Source organism: Rhinolophus sinicus, chromosome 1 (assembly GCF_057876585.1).
Source record: "Rhinolophus sinicus isolate RSI-liver-muscle chromosome 1, RSI-T2T, whole genome shotgun sequence".
Classification (NCBI taxonomy): domain Eukaryota; kingdom Metazoa; phylum Chordata; class Mammalia; order Chiroptera; family Rhinolophidae; genus Rhinolophus; species Rhinolophus sinicus.
The window spans coordinates 205,888,485-205,914,193 of NC_142501.1; the positions used below are offsets into that span (position 1 = coordinate 205,888,485).

At 40.6% G+C, this 25,709-nt stretch overlaps 2 protein-coding genes and 1 pseudogene across 2 annotated transcripts in view; 1 reads left to right on the top strand and 2 right to left on the bottom strand.

The window, feature by feature from the left end:
* Positions 1-3,536, bottom strand: part of LOC148759330 (ADP-ribosyl cyclase/cyclic ADP-ribose hydrolase 1-like) — a 38,021-nt gene extending 34,485 nt beyond the window's left edge. Inside the window, exon 1 of the mRNA XM_088792774.1 lies at positions 3,180-3,536. Within this exon, the coding sequence (XP_088648900.1) occupies positions 3,180-3,433 (254 nt within the window). The 5' untranslated portion in view covers positions 3,434-3,536. The remainder of the gene's footprint in view (positions 1-3,179) is intronic.
* An 8,129-nt stretch (positions 3,537-11,665) lies between these two features.
* LOC148759331 (heterogeneous nuclear ribonucleoprotein K pseudogene) lies at positions 11,666-14,880 on the top strand (annotated as a pseudogene).
* A 7,825-nt stretch (positions 14,881-22,705) lies between these two features.
* Positions 22,706-25,709, bottom strand: part of LOC109435264 (ADP-ribosyl cyclase/cyclic ADP-ribose hydrolase 1) — a 51,876-nt gene continuing 48,872 nt past the window's right edge. Inside the window, exons 6-9 of the mRNA XM_074321644.2 lie at positions 25,597-25,670; positions 23,990-24,079; positions 23,559-23,645; positions 22,706-23,037 (exon numbers count right to left, since the gene is read on the bottom strand). Coding sequence (XP_074177745.2) covers positions 22,974-23,037; positions 23,559-23,645; positions 23,990-24,079; positions 25,597-25,670 — 315 coding nt within the window. The 3' untranslated portion in view covers positions 22,706-22,973. The remainder of the gene's footprint in view (positions 23,038-23,558; positions 23,646-23,989; positions 24,080-25,596; positions 25,671-25,709) is intronic.

Genomic DNA, 25,709 nt, shown 5'->3' on the forward strand with positions numbered 1-25,709 from the left:
AAACTGTTTGTCATTCCCCATCTTTCCTGGTAAAAGAATGTCAAAGTAAGAAATGGCCTCAAGGTGATGATCACATCCAGGGTACTGACAATAAAACATGTTCACAGAGTCAAGATTTCAGGGGTGTGACTGTAAGGCACTAAGACATCACGGAGAAAGAGAGAGACCCAGTCTTTCCAGCATCCCAGGTGACACCAGCCTTTCCACTGACCCCTCCAAGCTGCCATTCATGTGACTGATATCAGACCTATTTTGGATATTCCAGCTTAATTGAGGGCCCAGATGATTTCAGCCCTAGTCATGATCACAAGAAGCAGAAGAACCGACTAGCTAAGCCCAATCAATCCACAGTCATGTATAACATTATAATAAAATGGTTTCCGTTTTGAGCCACTAAGTTTTGGGGTGGTTTATTATGTAGTACTGATAAGCAAAATGCCAATTACAGATCATTTGAAACTGAACAATAACAAGGAAAGAAGCCTACAATAATTCTATCATTAACCATGCAGTGCCATATTTTGCTATCTTTTTTCTTTACATTCAGTTTCACTATACATAGTTACAATTATTACATGCATAATTTTTATGCTGGTTTTCTTTTGCTTAGTATTACATATCACATTTTTATATTTTATTACCTATTTTAATAAAGACCTGCAGAGGTTAAAAGAATTGGGTCAAAACAGAAACACCAGGTTAAATAGTTGACATAAATTGCTGCTTTGACCCAATTAAAAGAACAAGGCAGGAGACACTAACCTGGCAACATATGTATGTGAGAAGAGGATCACAGGAACGATTTTAGAATTCATCAGAGGAAAGATTGTTGATGTTAAGAGGGTATGACTACAAGGAAAATAGCCAGTGTGCCAAACTTTCAACAACATAGAAAGAAGGAGGAAATTATTAATCAGTTATGACCTTGAGGTTAAAGTCCCTGGGGAGCCAACAGAAATTAGATACAAGGACGGCTGGCAGAGAGAAAGAAAACATTATATCACTATATATATAATGTACGTACAATATATAAATAACTACCATAAAAAGAAATAAACAAGCAACTCAGCAGAAGTTTGCAAGGATCTGAACAGAAAATTCACAGAACAAAATATAAATGACCAATAAATGTATAGAACATGCTAAGACTCACTAATAACCAGGGAACAATTAGGTGTTATTTTTTTCTCATAAACAGTTGATACTATTCAGCAATGAAGGGACTGTGGGAAAGCGTGCCCTCTGATAAATGGTGATGGGAGTATAAAATGCTACCGTTATTTTTGAAAGGAATTTAGAAATAGTTATCAAAATTTAAAATATGCATAATTCTCCCCTTGTTAAGGGACTAAATGATTTGATTTTTTTAAGTGCCTGGCACATACTAAGTACCATGTTAATTACTAGCCCATTTATATAAACTGTGCATGTGCATGTCAGAAATCTGGATGTTCAAAAAATATTAACAGAAGCTTTCCCCTGCTAATATTTTAAATGTGTACACGCACACATATGCATATGTTGAACATATGTATATATACATACGTATACAAACCTGTGTGTTTCCCGCTGAGAAGCCATCCTGACAACCATTAAAAAGCACGTGGTGTCTATGGTACATCCTACTTGCTGTATGGATGAGCTCATCTAACCAATAGGATGTGGTAATCCAACCATAGCGTGACCATACCAAACATGACTGAACAGCAAATATTTGAAACTGTTAAATTAAGGTGAAAATAAAAGATCACACTTATCCGTACTAATTCAGATGGAATATCCCTTGATTTAATTGGTACTAAGTGCAACAACTTGAAGGAACGCTACCACTTCTAGTTTACCTGTAAACTATCAAGTTAATTACTTGTAAACAAAACTTAAGGGACCCTGGCAATCTCTGGACTTGAGCGATTTGCCATGTAGACCTCTGGTATCTGCCTTAGAACCCAACTCTTTTTTTCGTTGTTTTCAAACTTTATTTATTTATTTATTTATTTTATAACCGCAAACTAATCAGAAACAGTCTCAGACATAGAGGAAAAACAGGGTTGCTAGACTGGAGGGGGGGTGAGGATAAGGGGGAAAGTGAGGGGATTAGATAGACCCCAATTCTTGAGCTCCGAGGCAACTAAAAGCTCGGTGACCAGGACTGCAGGGGTCATGGAGGCCGAGTTGTGCAACCTCCACCCACCGCAGGAAATCGCAGCTCCCCTGCCCCTTTAGGCAGCCTGAGAAGCAGCTTTTTACTTCCCAGCCTGTTCCACTTCGTGTACAACTTCAAAATGAGTTCTCCTGGTGAAATGAAACCCTGGGAATAGCACTGAAGAAAGCGGTTCAGTGTGGGGACAGATTAGTAACTAGCTGGGAGGGGGCTCGGGGAACCTTCTGGAAAGGTCCCATAGCCCGATGTGGGTGGTGTTTCCAGGGGGTGCCCAGATTCATCGAGCTGATGCACCTTACCAGATAAGCTGTATCTCAAGGTTTAAAGTTGTTATTGTTTTGTTTTGTCAGTGAGTTCCCTAGTCATTCGTGTCACACACGCAAGAGGACTCAGAGAGCTGTTTTCTATTAATGAATGAAACTCATTTCAGAGGTCTGGCCCTTCTGACACCATCCCGCCACCTCAGGCTCCGCAAGCCACTTCAGCCGGTGTTGTCCGTAACCCACAGGGCATTTTCGGGTTACACGCGGCGAAAGGAAACCCCATGCAAAGTAGAAAATGCCCCCAACACCTACCCCATCCCTCGCTGCCCCCCAACCGCCACTGCCAGATCCGCGCCTGCAGATGTTATAGGTCGCTGCAGCCAGGTGGTAAGCTTGGAGGTGGGCTGCGGCTCTGGGCTGCCCAGGTCAGCCCAAGGGCGGGCTTGCCGGAAGGGCGGGCAGCTCTGCCAAGTGTTCTCAGCTGGAGGGGCCAGGCCTGAGAGCAGCGCATTCTGCTCCGCACGCCCGGTGCCACTTCCAGGGGCTCCTGTGAGAGGCGCGTGGAATCTTAAGCCGGGGACTCCGACCTCAGCACTGTCCAGCGGGCTCTCATTTGACCCAGACAGAAGATGCTTTGTTTCAGGCAATCCACACAGCTCCTCCGCCTAGTGCCCTGCTATGCCCTGCTTTGCCCCCTGCCGCCCGCAGTAAGTACCGCACGATGCCCCAGCCGTGCACCAGAGGCGCCAACTCACCTCAGCTCAGGCCGCAGGACTTTAGTGTAGGTATAACATCGCCCCAGGACAATCTCGGGAAAATTCAGTGTGGTGCCATTCCCGTCCCACTCCTTGAGCTTGGGCACCAGGCGACCCCACAGGACACCCACCACCACTGCGATGGTCGCCAACACAACCAGGACACAGAGGATGGCGAGAAAGATCTTGGCTTTCTTGGAGAGGTTGCAGCATGGTTCCTCCTCAGACATGGGGCTGAATCTGTGGTTGGGCATGGGTTCCACTTCAGGATCAGTCCTGAGAAGTCGGAGGAGACGGTTTGAGGCTGGGCAGGAAGATTTGAGAGCTAACTGCTTAGGAAACTGCAACCTCCCCCTCGGTCTTCACTTGTCTTTTCATGGCTTCCTTCCCCACCCCACCCCCTCCTTCAAAGTTCCCTGGCTGGCTGGACCAATAAAGATTTAAAGGACTTAGCACAAACAGGACATATAACCCATTAAAGGACTCTCTGCTCATCACGCAGAACAGCTAAGAGACTCGTTCAAGGATTACTTGCAGGGCCCAGCTTAAGAGGCACAAGATCCAACACACCCAGAGGCCAACTCCAGACGAAACCAGAGCACTACTCGGTTTGACCTACAAGTGACACACCCAGAGGGAACTCTGCAGGCACAAGAGCCCATAGAGGCCAAACCACATTTAAGTGGTCAACCCTCACGCAGCAGTACACCCTGCGGTGGGCAGAGCCAAGTCTCACAACTAGTCAGCCTAGGAGTTAACCCCACCTACTCCAAGTGAAAAACAATTAAAGATCTTCTTTAACAATGTACACAACACAAGAGTCACCTTTGGAGCACACGCAGAGGAGAAGGACGAAGTAGTGCAAGTCAAATATAAAGGACACATACTACATAAGATAACCCAGCAAGAACTAAGAACTCTAGGGGAACTACCTAGTACATCGAAGCAAACACAGAGAGTCAGCCAGAATGGGGAAACAAAGAAACAAGTCCCAAATAAAAGAACAGAAGAAACCTCCAGAAATGGAACCAAATGAAACAGAGGTAACCAACCTATCAGAGACAGAGTTCAGAACACTGATGATAAGAATGTTTAAGTGCTTAGAGATGACACAAAGAAGGATGTGGAAATCATAATGAACTACCAGTTAGAACTAAAGAACACAATTACCGAAATAAAGAACTCACTTGAAGGAATTAACACCAGGTTAGATGAAGCAGAGGATCGAATCAGTGACTTAGAAGACCAGTTAGCAGGGATCACCCAAACAGAACAACAGAAAGAAAAAAGAATAAAAAACAATGAAGATGGTTTAAGAGACCTCTGGGATAACATCAAGCACAACAACATGTGCATCATAGGAATACCAGAAGGTGAAGAGAGGAAGCAAGGGATTGAGAACATATTTGAAGTAATAATGTCCAAAAACTTCCCTAACCTGATGAAGGAAACCAACATACAAGCCCAGGAAGTGCAGAGAGTTCCAACCAGGATAAACCCAAACAGGTCCACACCAAGACACATTATAGTTAAAATGGCAAAGGTTAAAGACAAAGAGAGAATCCTAAAAGCAGCAAGAGAAAGACAGAGGGTTACATACAAGGGAACTCCCATAAGACTATCAAATGACTTTTCTACAGAAACATTGAAGGCCAGGAAGGAGTGGCAGGAGATACTCAAAGTGATGGAAAACAAAGGCCTACAACCTAGATTGCTTTATCCAGCAAGGCTCTCATTTAAAGTTGATGGAGAGATAAAGAGCTTCCCAGAAAAGAAAAAGCTAAAGGAATTTATTACCACCATGCCAGCATTGCAAGAAATACTAAAAGGACTTCTGTAAATAGAAGAAAGATGAAAACAATCTAACTGCAAATTTAAAAATGGCAATAACTATGTACCTATCAATAACCACTTTAAATGTAAATGGATTAAATGCTCCAATCAAGAGACATGGGGTGGCTCAGTGGATAAGAAAGCAAGACCCTTGTATATGCTGTATACAAGAGACTCACCTCAGATCAAAAGACACACACAGGCTGAAACTGAAGGGTTGGAGTAAGATATTTCATGCAAATGGAAATGAGAAAAAACCTGGAGTTGCAATACTTATATCTGACAAAATAGACTTTAAAATGAAGAACATATTAAAAGACAAAGATGGGCACTATATAATAATAAAGGGATTGATCCAATAAGAGGACATAACCCTAGTAAACATCTATGCACCCAACGTAGGAGCACCTAAATATATAAAACAGATATTGACTGACATAAAGACAGAGATCAGCAGTAACACTATCATAGTAGGGGACTTCAACACACCTCTGACAACAAGGGACAGGTCTTCCAGACAGAAAATCAATATGGAAACAACAGCCTTAAATGATACATTGGACCACTTGGGTTTAATCGATATTTTCAGAGCATTTCACCCCAATGCTGCAAAATACACGTTCTTCTCAAGCGCACATGGAACATTTTCCAAGATAGACCATATGTTAGGCCACAAAACAAGTCTTGATAAATTTAAGAAAATTGAAATCATACCATTGTCTTCTCTGACCACAGTTCTATGAAATTAGAAATGAACTACAGGAAAAAAACTGGAAGACACACAAATTCATGGAGGCTGAATAACATGTTACTAAATAATGAATGGGTCAAGCAGGAGATCAAGGAAGAAATCAACAGATATCTCGAGACAAACGAAAATGAAAACATGACGACCCAAAAATCTATGGGATGCCGCGAAAGCAGTCCTAAGAGGGAAATTCATAGCATTGCAGGCCTACCTAAAGAAACAAGAAACATCACTAATCAACAGTTTATCTTTACACTTAAGGGATCTGGAAAAAGAACAGCAAAATAAGCCCAAAGGGAGTATAAGGAAGGAGATAATAAAGATCAGAGTGGAAATAAATGAAATAGAAACCAGAAAAACAATACAAAAGATCAATGAATCCAAGAGTTGGTTCTTAGAGAAGGTAAACAAAATTGACAAACCATTAGCCAGACTCATTAAAAAAGAGAGAGAGAGGACCCAAATTAATAGAATCAGAAATGAAAGAGGAGAAGTGACAACAGACACCGCAGAAATACAAAAAATTTTAAGAAATTGCTATGAGCAGCTATATGCCAACAAATTTGACAATCTGGAAGAAATGGACAATTTTCTAGAGGAGTACAACCTTCCAAGGCTAACTCAAGAAGAAACAGAAAACCTGAATAGACTGATCACCACCAGGGAAATTGAATCAGTAATCAACAATCTCCCAACAAACAAAAGCCCTGGACCAGATAGCTTTACAGGTGAATTTTACAAAACGTTCAAAAAAGAATTATCACCTATTCTCCTCAAGCTCTTCCAAAAAATCCAGGAGGGAAGACTCCCAAACACTTTTTAGAGAGCCTCTATCACCCTGATCCCAAAATCAGACAAAGACACCACAAAAAAGAAAACTACAGGCCGATATCACTAATGAACATAGATGCAAAAATCCTCAACAAAATATTAACGAACAGAATTCAGCAATACATTAAAAAGATCATAAACCATGATCAAGTGGGATTCATCCCTGGTATGCAAGGGTGGTTCAACATCCACAAATCAATTAATGTGATACACCACATTAATAAAATGAAAAATAAAAATCACATGATCATATCAATAGATGCAGAAAAAGCATTTGATAAAGTCCAGCAGCCATTTATGATAAAAACCCTTAAGAAAGTGGGAATAAAGGGATCATATTTCAACATAATAAAGGCCATATATGATAAACCCACAGCTAACATCATACTCAATGGGGAAAAGCTAAAACCATTCCCCTTAAGATCAGGAACAAGGCAAGGTTGCCCACTTTCTCCACTCCTATTCAACATATTTCTGGAAGTTCTAGCCACAGCAATCAGACAAGAAAAAGAAATAAAAGGCATCCAAATTGGTAAGGAGGAAGTAAAATTGTCATTATATGCAGATGATATGATACTATATATAGAGAACCCTAAAGACTCCACCAAGAAACTATTAGAGCTGATAGATGAATTTAGTAAAGTAGCAGGATACAAAATTAATATTCAGAAATCAGTTGCATTTGTATATACCAATAATAAAACATCAGAAGGAGAAATTAAAAAAGCAATCCCATTTACAATTGCTCCAAAGACTATAAAATACCTGGGAATAAATTTAACCAAAGAAGTAAAAGATCTGTACTCAGAAAATTATAAGACACTGAAGAAAGAAATGAAAGAAGATACAAATAGATGGGAACACATACCATGTTCATGGATAGGAAGAATTAATATAGTTAAACTATCCATACTGCCTAAGGCAATATACATATTCAACGCAATTCCTATCAAACTGCCAATGACGTTTTTCACAGAAATAGAACATATAATCCTAAAATTTATATGGGACCATAAAAGATCCCAGATAGCCTCAGCAATCTTGAGAAATAAGAACAAAGTGGGAGGTATAACAATACCTGACATCAAATTATACTACAAGGCTACAGTAATCAAAACAGCATTTTACTGGCATAAAAACAGAGACATAGATCAATGGAACAGAATAGAGAGTCCAGAAATAAATCCATGCCTATATGGCCATTTAATCTACGACAATGGAAGCAAGAATGTACGGTAGGGTAAAGACAGTCTATTCAATAAATGGTGCTGGGAAACTTGGACAGACACATGCAAAATAATGAAGCTGGACCACCTCCTTACACCATATACAAAAATAAATTCAAAATGGCTTAAAGATTTAAATGTAAGATCTGAATCCATAAAATTCCTAGAAGAAAATATAGGAAGAAACTTCACAGAGATTACCCGGAGTAAGATTTTTACTGATATATCCCCTCGCGCGAGGGAAGTAAGAGAAAAAATAAACATGTGGGATTACATCAAACTAAAAAGTTTTTTCACAGCAAAGGAAACCATCAATAAAACAAAAAGGGATCCTACTGAATGGGAAAAGATATTTGACAATGATATATCTGATAAGGGGTTAATATCACAAATTTATAAAAAACTCACTCAACTTAACTCCAAAAAAACAAACAACCCAATTAAAAAATGGGCAGAGGACATGAAGAGACATTTTTCTAAAAAGGACATACAGGTGGCAAACAGACATATGAAGAAATGCTCAACCTCACTAACCATCAGAGAAATGCAAATAAAAACCACAATGAGATACCACCTCACCCCAGTCAGGATGGCTATCATCAATAAATCAACAAACAACAAGTGCTGGCGGGGATGTGTAGAAAAGGGAACACTTGTGCACTGTTGGTGGGATTGCAGATTGGTGCAGCCACTATGGAAAACAGTATGGAGGTATCTCAAAAATCTGAAAATGGAACTACCGTGTGATCCAGCAATCCCACTCCTAGGTATCTATCCGGAGAAATCCAAAACTCCAATTCAAAAATCTTTATGCACTCCTATGTTTATTGCAGCGCTATACACAATAGCCAAGACCTGGAAACAACCGAAATGCCCATCAGTAGATGACTGGATTAAGAAACTAGTACATTTATATAATAGAGTATTACACAGCCATAAAGAAGAAAGAAATCTTATCATTTGCAACAACATGGATGGACTTAAAGAACATTATGCTAAGTGAAATAAGTCAGACAGAGAAAGACAAATGCCATATGATCTGACTTATATGAGGAATCTAAAGAAAAGAATAAGTGAATGAACTAATCAGAAACAGTTTTGGAGACATAGAGGAAAAGCTGAGGGTTGCTAGATGGGTCGGGGGATGGGGATAAGGGGGAAGGTGAGGGGATTAGAAAACAGTCGGTAACCACAAGATGGCCACGGGGTTTTAAAAATTAATTTGGGGAACGTAATCAATAATGTTGTAAAGATTTTGTAGGGTATCCGATGGATACATGTCTCGTTAGGGAGACCACCTCAGGGATGATGTAGATGCCTGATCACTGCAGTGTACACCTGAAGCTGAACAATAATGAATGCCAAATATAATTTTATATGTATATATACATATATATATGTATGTATATATATATATGTATGTATATACATACAGGAAGCAGAGTACAGTATTAGGAATAGAGACAGTGGAAATGTAATGGCTCTGGGCGATGTCAGAGGGATAGTGGATGGGGTGAGGGGGGTTCACACAGTATGAGGGATATACATGTTAAACGTCTAAGGATTAATATATCTTGTGCACCTGAAACTAATAAAAAAAAATAAAGATTTAAAGGACTTAAAAACTTCAACAACAGCAGAGAAGCAGCCACCTTAACCTTACTCTGCAGATGCCTCAATAACACACAGTATATCCTTGAACCTTTCTGCCTGCTCCCTTTGTCAGCTTTGCACTTAGCCACACTGCGGCCTGGAAAATAGAAAGGCTGGCTACCCGTCTTTGAACCTCTGTGCAAGAAATGCCTTTCACCTGCAAAGAAATGCTCTGCCTCTACTACTTAGTGTTGAAAAATGCCAGCTCAACCCCCTTTTAAGGCTCCACCTAGCCTTACCCCTTCTCTCAAGTGGCATCATGATTAAGTCTGGGTTCAAACCCAGCTCCACTACCCACTGGCTGGGCAACGTGACCTCTCTGTGCTTCAGATGTAAAGTGGGGACAATACTAGTACCCACTTCACTGGGTTGTTATGAGGATTAAGTGAATTCACCCTTATGACCTGTTTAGCAAAAAGCCTGAAACATGGTAAGCACTCGATAAATGTCAGCTATTCCTACCTGCTCTGTGAGCACGTGGAGTGGAAACAATTCTATAATCCACGGGTTGTGCTTAGAAAAGCATCTGCCATGCAGTAAGCACTCCAAGTGGTGGTTCAATACATAACTGAGTGGCTTTTCCCAGACATCCCTTGCCTCGCCTCTCTCAAGTTCTCTTAGCACTGGGAATCCCAGACATGGGGTGTGGGTAACAGCTCTGCCTCCTGACCTAGGGAAAGAGGTGAACGTGACTTTAGGGCTACCAAGGTTAGTATACATGCTGCTGGTGACATGTGGGCATTCTCTTTTGATTTCTTCTCAGTGAATGAGAAGGTCACCTACTGAGAGTGGGTGGGGTGCTGGGCGAGCTGCAGGACCCCGGGAGAGTGGAAGGCGTGGGAAATGAGAGAGGTTCCCAGGGTGTCATCAAGTGGTCAGGAAGGTGAAAAAAAGGCCAGTTAGTGAGGGTACGTTTTATCCAGCCACCTGCTTCTGCTTAGAGCAAACAGCAGAAGTAGGCAGAGTTGGATTTGATGGGGTTGGGGTTTGCCTGTGTGTCGGTTTGCCAGGGCTGCCATGATAAAGCAACAGAAACGATATTCTCACAGTCCTGGAGACTAGAAGTCTGAGATCCAGATGTCAGCGGGTTGATTTCCCGGCAGGCCCCTCTCTCCTCTGTTAATAGATAGCTGCCTTCTTGCTGTGTCCTTATGTGGACATTCCCTTGTGTGTCCACACATCTGTGTTGACATTTTCTCCTTTTATAATGATACCAGTTATATTGGATTAGGGCCCACCATAATGACCTCGTTGTAACTTGATTACCTCTTTAAAGTTCCCATCTCCAAATACAGTCACAATCTGTGGTCCTAGGGGTTAGGACTTCAGCATATGAACTTGGGGGTGGGGACACCATGCAGCCTATAACATCAGGGAAGAGAAAGGCAAGGAGATTGAAAGTGTAAGTAAAGATGGGATTTTAGTAATGGAACAGAGCACCTAAGTCTCACAGGGACTCCATGGCTGGGAGGTCATGAAGGGGACAAAAAGTTGATAGAGGAAGGGTTATCTCTACTTGTAAATTACTCCATCCAAAACTGAAATGTTCATCTTTCTCCTTCAAAGGAGATCTTTCTCTGGACTTTCAAATTGTAATAAAAAAATTCCCATCCTCCAGATGCCCAAGCTAGAAACTTCCAAGTCTTTGACGCTTCCTTCTCCCTCATCCCACACATCCACCCACAAGTTGGTTCCTTCTGCCTGAAAATCATTTATCAAATCTCCACTTCATGCATCTCCTCTGCCACCAGCTAGTTCAAGAGAAAGCCCACCCTCTTTCTCACCTCGGAAGAGCTTCCCATCCATTCTCCCCAAATCCTGTCTCCCCAACCTCTGCCATCCATTTTCTCCACCACAGCCAGGCTGGTGGCTTTCTTTTAAGCCACACTTTGTAGATATGTAACCTTTGAAACTTCACTCTGACTCCTCACACCTCCACTAGTTGTAGACACAGCAAGCGAGCATACAAGCCCCTAACTCCTCCTCCAGCCTCCACAGGCGCCTCTCTCCCCAGCCCCCAAGGCACTCAGTCCTGTGGGGCTTCTCTTGACCCCAACCAGACCAGCCTCTTCCCTGTCACCAGGCCATCCTGCCTCCCCGCTGTCCACCAACTCCTACTCATCTATTACATCCCCTACTCATTGACTGCTAGGTCACTTTCACTGCGACTTCCTCTGGAAGCTTTTCTCGACCCCATGCAGCTCCCAAAGTGGTTACGTCTCCAAGTTTGACACTTTCTAGCTTAATATCACAGATGCCAGTAGATCTCTTAGGACAATACAAATCTCAAAGGCTCTGGTCTGGACCACCCAGGCCAAAAACGCATCCCCTGAGAATTTCATTGAGGTTCCTTTCCCAACCAAACCAGGATTTGCTCAGGCCGAGGTTGGCAGAAAATGAAGTTATTCTCTTAGTACTCCAAGACTTGAGATTTGGGGCTCAAGTGCTGTTGAAGAAGTAAATGACTGAATGACCGGCCAGAGTCTTACTTCTGGCACCCACATTCCACACTTTCCAAACTGGATTTATAGGGCTGTTCTCACAATGCCAGATCTAAGCGAAATAATGAGGAAAATGGGATGAGAAATGGCTTTTCCTTGGGGTTCATTTCCTTGATCTCTGACTTGCTGTGTTCCCTGCCTTCTTCCACCCCTCTCATCCTCGGTCTGAACTTTATTTTGTATTGAAAAATGTGCAAAGCACAAAATCAGTTAATGTGTAACGAATCTTGCCACCTCTCCTTATTGAACTGAGCCATCTGATATTAATAGTTTTCTAGTGTGTCTAAAAAAACAATTAAGAACTGCCACAGACACAACCCCTTTAAAAAGGGTATTTGTTGTTTGAGAATAAATATATTAGGTTGGTGAAAAAGTAGTTGTGGTTTAAACGGTTAAAAATAATTGCAAAAACCGCAATAACCTTTGCACCAAGCTAATAATAAATATACATGGAGTAAAAGTCAAATAGAATAACCCGCTCATAGCAAGTTTGGCAAAGTTTATATATTGTTTATTTCATATATACATTTCAAATCACCCAGAACATCCCCACAATTCATGCCAAAATTTTCTAACCAGCTTTTCTTATAAGATGTTTACTTGATTCCCTAGGAGACTTATGTTATCCATTCCTATACTGCAACACAAAGAGGCTAAAGGTCAAATATCTCAGCTGGGGGGAGGAACACATACTTGAGTCTCTAGGAGGCAACTGTGCAATGTGTTCCCAAACTTACCAGAGCAGCTAAACACAAAACAAAAAACTCAAACGAAAGCCACAAGTGGAATTCACTGAAAGTAAGGTTACTGAATATCATTCACTGATTTTATTTTGTTTTTTAAAAAAATAAACTTAAGTTTTAGAGCAGTTTTAGGCTCATAGCAAAACTGAACAGAAAGTTGAGTTCTCACACCTCTTTCCCACACACATGCACCACCTCCCTCACTATCAGCTTCTCCACCAGAGTGGAGGGGCATGTGTTACAATCAATGAATGTGCATTGACACATCATCACCCAAAGTCCATACTTTCCCTCAGGGTCACCCTTGGCTTTGTACATTGTATGGGCTTTGACAAATGTAGAATGACATATCCCACCATCATAGTTTCATACAGAATAGTTGCACTGCTCTAAATATTCTTTGTGCTCTCTCATTTATCATTCCCGTGCCCCCAACTTCTGGCAACCACTGATCTTTTTACTCCCTACCCAAGTTTGGTTTTCCACAATGTCATATAGTTAGAATCATATAGCCCTTTCAGAGTGGCTTTTTTCACTTAGTAATATGCATTTAAGTTTTCTCCATATCTTTTCATGGCTTGATAGCTCATTTTAGCACTGAGTAATATTCTCTTGTCTAAATGTACCACCTTTTACTTATCCATTCACTTGCTGAAAGACATTTTGGACATTTTGTTTTGTTTTCTGAAACTAAATTTTTTTCAACCTGATAAATTTTAGTATTCTTACATTGCTAATTAATTAGTAGTCAAAGCAAAGTTCAAATTTATATTTTACAAAAATAACCCTTTTGCTCTACAAAAGTAACAGCTCTGCCAATAACTTTTCAAGTTACAATAGCAATATTGTGCTCATATGTAACACTGAAAATTAACAGAGCACAAAGAAGAAAATAAAATTACTTGTAACTTCATCACTCAAAAATAAATGTCATTAATAGTAATAATTGTATGTATAAATGATTTTCCAAGAATTTATTCCTAAGATTTTAATTATACATTATATGATAGATATTTTACCTGTCTTTAAATATCCTCCATAAATAATATTTTAATAATACATAATCTTCCATAGTATTGTTACTCCACAGTTATTTGGTCATTATTCTGATTTCAAATATTTCCTCCCTTATGATTTTCTTACAATAAATTTTTAGAATTTGAATGAAAAGATTTTTGATGTTAGAAGAAAAGGACAAAAATCAAAAGAAACTGGAAATTGAAACATATTCTAAAGCTGGCTGCAGACGTTTCTCTCTGTTACCCTCCATTTCTCTGCAGCATTAACCTCAACAATGTCTTGCCTACATCCCGCTTGTTTGTGGCCTAGATTGATATGTCCATTTAATCCTAGAAAATTGACACTGAGCAGCCAGAGGGTATGTTCCACAACACCAAAACCAATGATGACTTTGGTAAACAATCTGCAGAAGACATGGAAGAGGAACGAGGTTTTAAAAGATCTAGAAACACTGATGAGATGGTTGAATTACAAATTCGGCTTCAGAGCAAGAATGCTGGGGCAGTGACTGGAAAAGGAGGCAAGGATATCATGGCTTTGCCTACAGACTACAATGCCAGTGTTTCAGTCCCAGACAGCAGTGGACCAAGTGCCTATTGAGTATCAGTGCTGATATGGAAACAATTGGAGAAATTCTGGAGAAAATCATCCCTACCTTGGAAGAGGGCCTGCAGTTGCCATCACCCGCTGCTACCAGCCAGCTGCCACTCAAATGTGATGCTGTGGAAGGCTTAAATTACCAACACTATATAAAGGAAGTGTCGACTTTGAATGCCAGCTGAGACTGTTGATTCAACAGAGTCTGGCAGGAGGAATTATTGGGGTCAAAGGTGTTATAATCAAAGAACTTTGAGAGAACACTCAGACAACAATCAAGCTTTTCCTCATTCTACTGACAGAGTGGTTCTTACTGGAGGAAAACCTCATTGGATTGTAGAATGCATGAAGGTCATCCTTGATCTTGTATCAGAGTCTCCCATCAAAGGGCGTGCACAGCCTTACATTCCGAGAATGGAGGACCTATTATTGCTACACAAGAAGCTATTCCCAAGGATTAGGATGGATCTATTATTGGCAAATGTGGTCAGCGGATTAAACAGATTCATCATGAGTCAGGAGCTTCGATCAAAACTGATGAACCCTTAGAAGGATCCGAAGATCAGATCATTACCCTTACAGGACCACAGGACCAGACACAGAATGCACAGTGTTTGTTGCAGAACAGTGTGAAGCAGTATGCAGATATTGAAGGATTCTAATGCAAGATATTTTTTTTTTCTCCATTTTTATTGGGTGAAGCAGTACTCTGGAAAGTTTTTCTAAGTCTAGCAAACAACTGAAGGAGTCATACATCTTTTTTTTTTTTTTTTTTTTTTGTCTCCGCTTCTGTTAAAAAGCCGACATTTCTCTGCTTCCTAGGTGTTCTACATTTGAGGTGTAATGAAATCTTTGCTGTTCACTAGATGTAATCTTTTAGTTCCTTACAAATAGGCTGGGGTAGGAGGGTATGCAAAAACTGACATTGAAATTTTGAAACAGCAGCAGAGTGAGTGAATTTTAATTTTTTTCATTGTTGGTTAAAAAAGAAAATTCCCACTATGTAATTATTTGAACACTTTGCTTTGTGGTCACTGTAACATTTGGGGGTGGGGGAGACAGGGAGGAAAAGTAACAATAGTCCTTATGTCCCTGGTAACTATTCAGCTCACTATGCAGAATGCAATGCTCTTTTGTAAGAAACATTTTATGATTTTTAAGATAAATGTACTGAACCTGTCTTTGGTGGTCATTATCTTTAAAATGGCCATTTTTCAAATGGCCGAATTCCCCAACCCACACCAAATTAAACACTAAATTTGATTTTTCCATCTCCTCTGTTGGAATAAATAAATGTAGCTCTTGGACAGAGGCAAAATATCTTGGCAAATTCAGTTCTGGTGACTTCTTAATGGTTTGAAAGATCATTGCTTGTGAAAAAATTCCATCATATACATTGACGCTTATAATAAGCTGGGGATTTTTTTTGCAAATGCTTGCTCCTACTTTGCAACAGTTTTCTATGTTAATAATTGTGAAAAGAACCAAGGTGGGCAGTAGCACTATAAATTGTGTCATGGAATAAGTATATACCAGAAGCATAATGGCTACAAGTTTTATTAATCAGAATAATACTTGGTTATGGATGCAACTGATGCAAAATAAATTCTGATTATTTTTATCAGATAATTTCTCACCTATAGACTTAAACTATGAGCCTTTCTAGTGCCTACTAGTCAAGCTTTTTTAAAAAACAAAAGCTATGTTTATATATGTGTATATATATACGTATATATTCTTATTTTTCCATTGTATGCAAATTGAAAAGAAAAGATACACCATATCTTTGTTTTATGTTGGATAATGTAGGAAATGTTTGTGAACAATTAAAAAAAAAGATGATGAATTTCCTGTGGATGTTTTGTATAGCATCCTGACATTTGTATTAATAGTTAAAAGTTCACTTCCAAATAAAACTCCCATAATGCTGAAATTGATGTTTGCGCAATTTGAACAAGGGTTACTTGACACCTGTAAAATTGTTAAAATGCTCCTCTTGTAAGGAAATACAGTCATTCTAAATTATATATTCTAAAGCTATAGTCATTAAATTTCATGCAGAAAAAGAGCAGTTCAGCTCTCCATGTTACATTAGTTATGAAGTTACATTAGTTGATCATCAAGAATTTATAAGTTACTCTTTTCTTTTTAAAAATTGCATTTAGTCTGGAGATCGAAGATGGCAGAGTAGATAAATGCCTCATGCCGTAAACACATCAAAATTACAACTATAGTATAGAACAATCAACCTGGAGAACCATCTGAAGTCTAGCTGAATGGAAGTTTTATAATTAAAAGTATAAATAAGAAGCCAGTTGACTCTGGTAAAAGGGGCAGACACGAAATGGCCTTGTCCCACACTCACATGTGACAGCTTAATATACGGAGTATATATGGATACCACAGAAGGAGTGAGGGACCCCAGTCCCCCACACCAGGTTGCCCAGCCCAGAGTACTCTGCTGGGAAAAGGAACCCCACAACTTCTCACTGCGAAAAACAATAGGGATTCCCACCATCCAGGTGGGAGGGAAGGATGCAGAAAACCCAGACATGCCATTAAAGGGCCCACACAGCACTTACCCTGGACTCCGGCAGAGGGATGGTGTGGGGGCAGAGCCCCAGAAAGTAGTTTCCAGGCTCTCAGTCTCACATAGACAGGTGCTGGCTCAGGTAGTAAATGGCCATCAACTGTGATGGGATGGCCATCAGCTGTGGCTAGTTGGCCGTCAGCTGTAACCAGTGAGCCATTGGCCACTAATATAACTGCTGTGGCTACACTAGCAGAGAGAGAAAGATGGGGGCTAGCAAGAAGATGGCGGCTGGGCTGGCAAGCGTGGATGGCGGTTGCGGACAGTGTGGATCCAGCCTCCAGTGAGACTATAGTGGTATGACTCCCCTACCTATGGCTCCGTGGGTGTTCCTTTTTAGCCTCACCATGTCCTGCATTCTTGTATGGGGAGCAGGAGCAGAGACCCTGCCTGGCACCCTGCACGACAGATGGTGACTCTGGGCGTGTCAGAGACATATGAGGAGAGACTGAGTTATGGAACTTCAGGGCAAGGACTGGAGGGACAGTCCCCATTACCCTGAGTGGGGCCTTTCTCCCATTCAGCCAGCGGGTGGGCGCCATCTTTCCTGTGTTGAGCCCTCCCCCACAGGCCAAATCTGAATCTGATTGGCCTGGTGAGCTCACCAGCTCAAATCTGCGGACTCATTGAGACCCTGCCTCATCCAACTTGCATAGTGCAGGAGGCTTTATCAGTGGTTGAGGCTTCCGTGAGCCAGTAGGTGGCAGCAGGCCTCGGAGTGTCTGCTTTTTGTGGAGCTACCCCAAACCCTGTACTGGTGGCAGCAGTTCTCAATTTGCAGTGTGGCCTCTCCATTACATCTCCAGGTACAGCACAGGCAGCGACCAACTATGGCTCACTTTGTGCTTCCCTGCCGGTCACAGGCAGTGGCTAACCTGGGCCTGCACCACAGCCCCTCCCAAGAGGCCCCAGACCAATACTTGGAGGTTGGCTACAGACACAGCAGAGCACTGCCTAATTAGCCCCACAAGCAGCACACACAAAGTGCAGTGTCAACAGGCACCAGAGCCTGCTGCAGCGAATCCTGCTCCATGAGCTGTGGATGTGCCCAAACCCCACACCCAGTCAGCCTGAGGGTCAATACCACCTACGAACATGCCAACAGCAACCAAGTGTCAATTATAACAGGAGGGCATACATAACCCAGACAATGGACACTCCTGGAACACCCGGCTCAGGTGACCAGGGAGGCTGTGCCACTGAGCCCCACAGGACACCTACTATATAAGGCCACCCGGCAAGACTGGGAGACATAGCAGATCTACCTAATACATAGAAACAAACACAGAGAGGCAGCCAAAATGAGGAAACAAAGGAATATGTCCCAAATGAAAGAACAGGAGAAAACTCCAGAAAAAGAACTACATTAAATGGAGACAAGCAACCAACCAGATACAGAGCTCAAAACAATGGCTATCAGGATGCTCAAGGAACTTAGTGTGAACTTCGACAGAGAGAAAGCAAGCATAAAAACAGGCATAGAAACCGTAAAAAGAGAACCAGTCACAAGTGAAGAATACAAAAACTGAAATGAAGTATACCCCAGAAGAAATCACCAGCAGACCAGTTGAAGCAGAGGATTGAATCAGCTATTTGGAAGATAAGGTAGCAGAAAACACCCAATAGAAACAGCAGAAAGGAAAAAAGAATCCAAAAAAATTAGGAGAGTTTAAGAGACCTCTGGGACAACATCAAGCATAACAACATTCACACCATAGGGCTACCAGGAGGAGAAGAGAGAAAGCAAGGGATTGAGAATCTATTTGAAGAAATAAAGACTGAACACTTTTCTAACCTGACAAAGGAAATAGACATACAAGCCTAGAAAGCACAGAGAGACTTCTAAGAAACGAACCCAAACAGACCCCCACCAAGACACATTATAATTAAAATGGCAAATGTTAGAGTCAAAGAGAGAATGCTAAAAGCAGCTAGAGAAAAGTGGTTAGTTATCTAAAGGGAGCTCTCGTGACACTATCAGCTGATTTCTCAACAGAAATTTGCAGGCTAGAAGGGATTTGCACGAAATATTCAAAGTGATAAAAAGCAAGACCTACAACTAAGATTATCCTACCCAGCAAGTCTATCACTTAAAATCAAAGAACAGATAAAGAGCTTCCCAGACAAGAACAAGCTAAAGGAGTTCATCACCACCAAGCCAGTATTACAGAAACTATCAAGGGGACTTCTTTAAGATGGGGGTTAAAAAAAATATATAAAAAAATATAAATAATGAAATAGCAATAACTACATATCTATCAACAATTGCTTTCAATGTAAGTGGATTAAATGCTCCAATCAAAAACACAGGGTGGATGAATGGATAAGAAAACAAAACCTTCACATATGCTGCTTGCAAGAGACTCACTTCAGATTGAAAGACACACACAGGTTGAAAGTAAAGAGATGGAAAAAGTTATTTTGTGAAAATGGAAACAAACAAACAAACGAAAGCTGGGATAGCAGTACTTACACCAAACAAAATAAACTTTAAAACAAGACACAAAGAAGGATCCAGTATTTATCCAAAGAAACCCAAAACGCTATTTCCAGGGAGCATGTGCATCCATATGTTCACTGCAGCATTGTTTACAATGGCCAAGATGTGGGGACAACCTGGGTGTCTGTCGGTGGATGATGGATAAAGAGGAGGTGGTACATATATACAATGGAATATTGCTAGGCCATGGAAGGAAATGGGCTCTTGTTGTCTGCAGTGGCATGGATGGACCTGGAGGGTATTGTGCTGAGTGGAGTATGTCAGACAGAGAAAGACAGAAAGACAAACGCAATGTGATTTCACTTATATGTTCTTTATTTTTCTAAAGAACAAAATAAACAAAAAAGAAACAGACTCATAGATACAGAGAACATTTTGATGGTTGCCAGATGGGAGGGGGATTGGGGTGGTGGGTGAAAAAGGTGAAGGGGTTAAGAAGTAGAAATTGGTTGTTACACAGTAGCCGTGGGGATGTAGGGTATAGGATAAGGAATATAGTCAATAATATTGTAATAAGTACATATAGTGTCAGATGGGTACTAGATTTATCAGGGTGATAGATGGGAGGGGGTTGAAAAAAGGTGAAGGGATTAAGAAGTACAAATTTGTAGTTAAAATAATCCTACGGATGTAGAGTAAAGCACAGGGAATATGCTCAATAATATGGTAATAATTGTATAGTGCCAAGTGGGTACTAAACTAGTCAGGGGGATCACTTCTTAGATTATACAAATGTCTAACCATTATACTGTACACCTAAAATTAACATAAAGTGATATTGAATATCAACTGTCATTCAAAATTTTCAAAAAGGGGGAAGGTGATGGGGAAAAAGAGTTCCACTTTTCCAGGTATAAAACAAATAAGTCATGAGGATATAATGTACAGCAATAGAGAATATAGTCAATAATATTGTGATAGCATGGTATGGTGTCAGATCACTTAGGTATATAAATGTTGAATAATTATTGTTTTCCCTCTGAAATGAATATAATATTATATGCTTAATATATTTTAATAAAAGTTTTTTAAATATTGCATTTAGTGTATTGTTTTTTCCTGATCAAAAGTGTAATTCAGGTCTTTAGAAAAACATTTTGTAACTATATAAAATTACAAATATACAAAATTTACAAATTTGTACTTGTATTGATCCTTCCAATCACATATATACATACATACATGTATACGAGTAAGAGGTTGATGAGCAATCAGTAATTCAGTACTGATGTCACTTTTACGAAGGATATGGAGGATTTATTTATATATGTAGGTCAGAGTGGCCTTAGGGCTAAAGACGACCACATGGCTAATGGCAAAGGTACCCAAGTTGGAACTGCAGAGAGAGAAGAGGCAGGAACGGGGTGGCACGGTAATAAAGATTCAGACGTGGTGCAAGGAGAAAAGAGCACCCCCACCCCAGCCACTTCCAGGGCTCCCAGGGTCCTCCGAGGCACGGTGTAAAAACTATGGGATCAGTCTCCTATTAGTCTTCACTGGTTTTTGAACTTGAACACTCAAATGGTTTTCTTGGGAGAAGCCTCTTGCAAATTGATTTCTACTCTATCCGTTTCATCTTTGGGACAACTGTAAAGAACATTCTTTTCCTGGCACAGGCAGCCACTTCCAGGGGTATCCTGGTGAACAAGGAAGGTACATTTACAGAGTCCAGAAATCAGCAAGCAAGGGCAACATTAAGTCAGAAACTGTCCGGAGTGGGAAACAGCCAGGTCACCCAGTAGATTAGCAGACATTCTGCAAATAGAGTTCATTGAAACTTGGGGCAAGTCTGCATCTTGATCACAACTGGTCCCAAGCACCTTGCCTCATGTCCTGCCAAAATTAAGTCCCGTGAGGATGTGCTTAAGTGAAGGAGGAGCCAGTGAGATTCCGTGGACTGACCACAGTGACTTAGCTGCAAGGGCTCCTGAAAAAAAACTGAATTGCCCACCAGTGGCAGGCAGAAAGGAGCCAACCTTGGTTGAGTACTTGTTTACATACAAGGCAATATGCGTCATCAATGTTGTCATTTCTTTAGTTCTAACCACACGTTAGTGGGAGTAAGTTTATAATCCTTATTTGAGTAGCAAGGAAATTGAAGTTCAGAGAGGTTAGGTATTTCATTCAAGATCACAGAGTAACACTAAAATATGAACCCAGAAATGCCTAACTCTGAAATTTATGCATTTTCAACAAATCTCTGGGTTCAAAGAAAACTAGAAATCAACAGACATTTGAAAATTAAACAACACATTTCTAAATAACAAGTAAATTAGAAACTATTTTTAACTGAATGATAATGAAAAAGACAGATCAAAACGTAAGCGTCCCAGCTAAAGAAGCACTTGGAGGAAAATTTATACTACTAAAATATATGCATAAGAAAAGAAAATGGGCTGAAAAATCAGTGATCTGAGTTTCCATTTCAAGGTGCTGAATTTTAAAACCCAAAGAAATTATAAGGCGTTTCTATATATCTAATAATGAAAAGAACAAAAAAATAATAAAAATAAAAGAGAAAAACAAGAAAGCTGAAGGTTGGTTCTTTGAGAGAGTAGCAAAAGTGATAAACCTTGAGCAGGAATGACCAAGAAAAAAAGGACAAATGAACAAACTGAACTGTCAGTATCTAGAACCACTACATATGTTAACTGCCTATTAACATATGCAAGAAACTGAACATGAGGAATAGAAAGAAGAGAAAGAGGAGGAAAATAGTGTATCTGTTTGAAGCCATCCAAAAAATCACATTCCAGATTCTATTGTATTCAATTTAATCCAACATGCATTTATTGGAAGCAAAAACAAGGCACTGACAGTTTGGTATTACAGGCCTAGAAAGAGAGAGCACATATACTTTGGAGTCAGACAGAGCTGAGTTCAAATTCAGCCTCTACCTTGAACTAAATGTATGACCTTAGGCAAATTATATAACCTCTCTGAACTTCCATTTTCTCATCTAACAAATGAGAGATAATAATATAAATATCATAGAGTTGTTACAAAGGTTCTTAGAGGTAAAGTATCAAGTATATGGGTAGTTTATATCCTACAGAATATTTTCCCCAACATGACCCATAACCATGGTATTACTGTTTATCTGTAGGAAGGGTACAAAAATATATCCTGAGACAAGATCATTCATTTCCAAATGTAACGTTTTCTGAAAAGCTTGGACATCTACCTTTCTTTACCTTTCTTGCCTATTAAATAAGAGATTTTGGTGTGGTCACTCTTCGATAGAAAGAATGTTACCAACATATAAACTACATAATAGCATGACATGAAAATTAAAATGAAATAATTTAATACAAAATTTTCATTTTTATTTTATATAATTTTTCTTAAATGTTAGGACTTGAAAATAACACTATGTAAATAACGTAAGTTATTTTGAGACATTGGGGGGAAAGAATTCCATCTCCAGTGTTGACATGATGACCGAGAAAGGGGATGTCAGGAAGTAGGCCTTCCACCAGCGTGTCTCCTGAGTCAGGCACAGTGATGTATAACAGAAGGGCTCCAAGCTCTGAAACTGCCGTGTCTATTGGCTCATATTAAAGAACTGCAGGATGAATGCTCAGGGTTTTTCACACACTGAAGAAACTTGATAGGCCTATGAGAAGAAAACAAAAATGATACCTTGAGGCAGAAAGTATATCTATGGTTCCAGACATGAGTGAGAGAAGACGCTTCATTAGCTACAAAAGCATGTGTGGACCACTAAGCATCCACACACGTTCTCTCCTACAGCGGCAACATAGAGAAAGGTCAAGTCCAGGAGTGAATGACTTAAAGTGGGGCCCCGTTTAGGTTCATTTCCCGTGTAAAGCCATAAAAATAAATACTGAGAAGGGATGTCTGATGATAATATGTGGAGATGAAAAGGAATGTCTGGCTCTAACATGGCACAGTTATGGACTATGAATGTCAGTTGATGATCAAGAAACAGCAGAAGCAGCAACCTGAAATGAGGAATCCCCATATTTTCTTCAGAAGGCTAGGACCCTCTGGGTTAGGCTGGGGGAAGAAACAGAGATCACCATAGGTCACCATCCCAGTCCACCATTAAGGCCCAAGGGAAAACGCCAGTACATAGCAAGATGACCATTTCTTTCTCAAGAAGAAATCAATTACCTGTAGTTATCGTGGCAGGTAAATTTAATATTCCTGTTGCTTAAAATCAATTTCAGATCATTGATGGAGGAACTTGAGCATGAGACACTGGGAAAGAAAGAAGAAAGTGTTAAAATAAGAAGGTCGCGCAAACATTTCTTGAGTCTCTTAGTTTCTTCTAGGTAGCAGGTGTGCAAAGCCTTGAGATAAAAAGGTGAAGCAGAGTCTCCACTAAGAGTTCACAGGTCAGCAGCGGAGCCGAAGGTGTAAACTAGGGAGACACCCATTGTGGTGATAAAATTGGGAGGTTGTTGGGATGGGCTGAATGCAGAGTGAGGCCCCATTCATTTCCTGAGCCAGTCTTTCTTTCCTCAATGCTTTCTTGTGACTGTAGATTCTTGGGTGGACAAAATAACTCTGAGAATATATGAGTACAAAGTAGTAGCATATACCTGCTATCTCCAATGTCATGCATCACCCAGGCTTGCAGTGTAGGAACCTTCTCTGGACGCAAATTATAGATTTCCACACGTCCAAAAGTGCTAAGGTAGAAGAGACAAAGAACATCGTCAACCCCAAACTAAATCATTCAGGCACCCAGAGCTCAGAGCTGCTGTGAAAAGCCAGCAGGTGGGGTGCCATTGGTTAGAACCTACCCTTTTGAACTGACCCATGATTTTCATTAGAAATAGACACTTTTACTCTTTCAGTGTGACCATTGATACCTAAGATCCTCAAAATAAGATTCTTAATCTGTACATTGATGTTCATTCTTTAAGGACTTGCTATTCCAAGATCGGGTCTTAGACCAACATAATGACGTCACTTGGGAGCTGTTAGCAGTGCAGCAGCTCAGGCCATGGCCACCTGCTGAACCAGAACCTGCAGCTGAGCAATGCCCAGGTGATCCACACTCTCAGGCAAGTTGGGACATTGCTCGGAAAGACCCTGATGTCCTAAACTCTTCCCCATTACTCTCTGACAGCTGCCACTCCTACTGCAAGTAATTAGATCCCTAATATCAGAATATACAATTCTGGATTATTAGGACTTTACCCAAAAGGCCATGAGGTTGAGTCAGAAGACAAAAGAAAAAAACGCTTCTTCATAGAACTAAATATTCAAAAAGGAGAGAAGGAAATTTAATTTGGAGCACCTAGAGTGTCCAAGGCACATTACTATGTGCTCCCTTCTCTCAATCCAGCCTTATGCAGGGAAAACCCGGAGAACAAAGAACTAAAAAGGTAATCCATGTGGTAAAAGCTGTAAGTATAGAAGGCAGTGAGAGAAGGAAGGCATTATTGTGGCCAGATTAATGGTATGGATTAAATGAGAGAATAATAGCTGATACTTGGTGAGCACTTTCTGTCTGTCAGGAACAGAGCTCAGCATTTTCATACATTATCTCAGTCAATCTTCATATCACTATCATCTCTGCAGGTACCTACTACAGGGGCTCAAAGAGGTTACATGCCCTGCCTAAAGTCACGTTTGTAGTATGTAACGACCCCTAAAATCCCACTTTTACCCACGACACTAAGTTGCTGACAATGCCTGCAAAGAGATGACGACAGTCAAGAGCACACAGCACAGTTCCTGATGTCCCCAGTGGTGGTTTCACTGCTGAGTTGGGACTCACAGGGGCATGGAGGACAGAGGAGGAAGGACAGACCTTCAAAGATGGCAGGATGTAGATAAGCAGCGGAGGGAGGAGGCAGGTCTGATGGGGGAACAGTGTGAACAGAGGCAGGAATTGGGCATGGTGGAGTGTACTGGGAGACAGAGCTGAGAAAATCCCACCAGGCTTTGAAAAGTCAAGAGGGGAGCTGGACACAGTGCAAAGACTGTTACCACCTTTAAGGATTTTACACAACAGAGAAACCAGTCTAAGGCGTTGACTTAGAAACCCAAACCTTTCGATAGAATACACAAATTTTACCTTTTTTAGCACAAATCTTCAGTACTGACTTTAAACATGAAAAGTATATATTTCTATAGATGAAATATCAAATAGGAAGCTATGCTAACCCTTGCAAACAGAATGTAAAGAAAGAAGTACCTGTTTTTATTAAAGGAATTACTGATGGACCCATTGAGCACCACCTGGACCACACCGCAGGCATTTTCTGCAAACTTGAAAAAAAAAAAGGCCCACAATTCCTCAGCATGCAA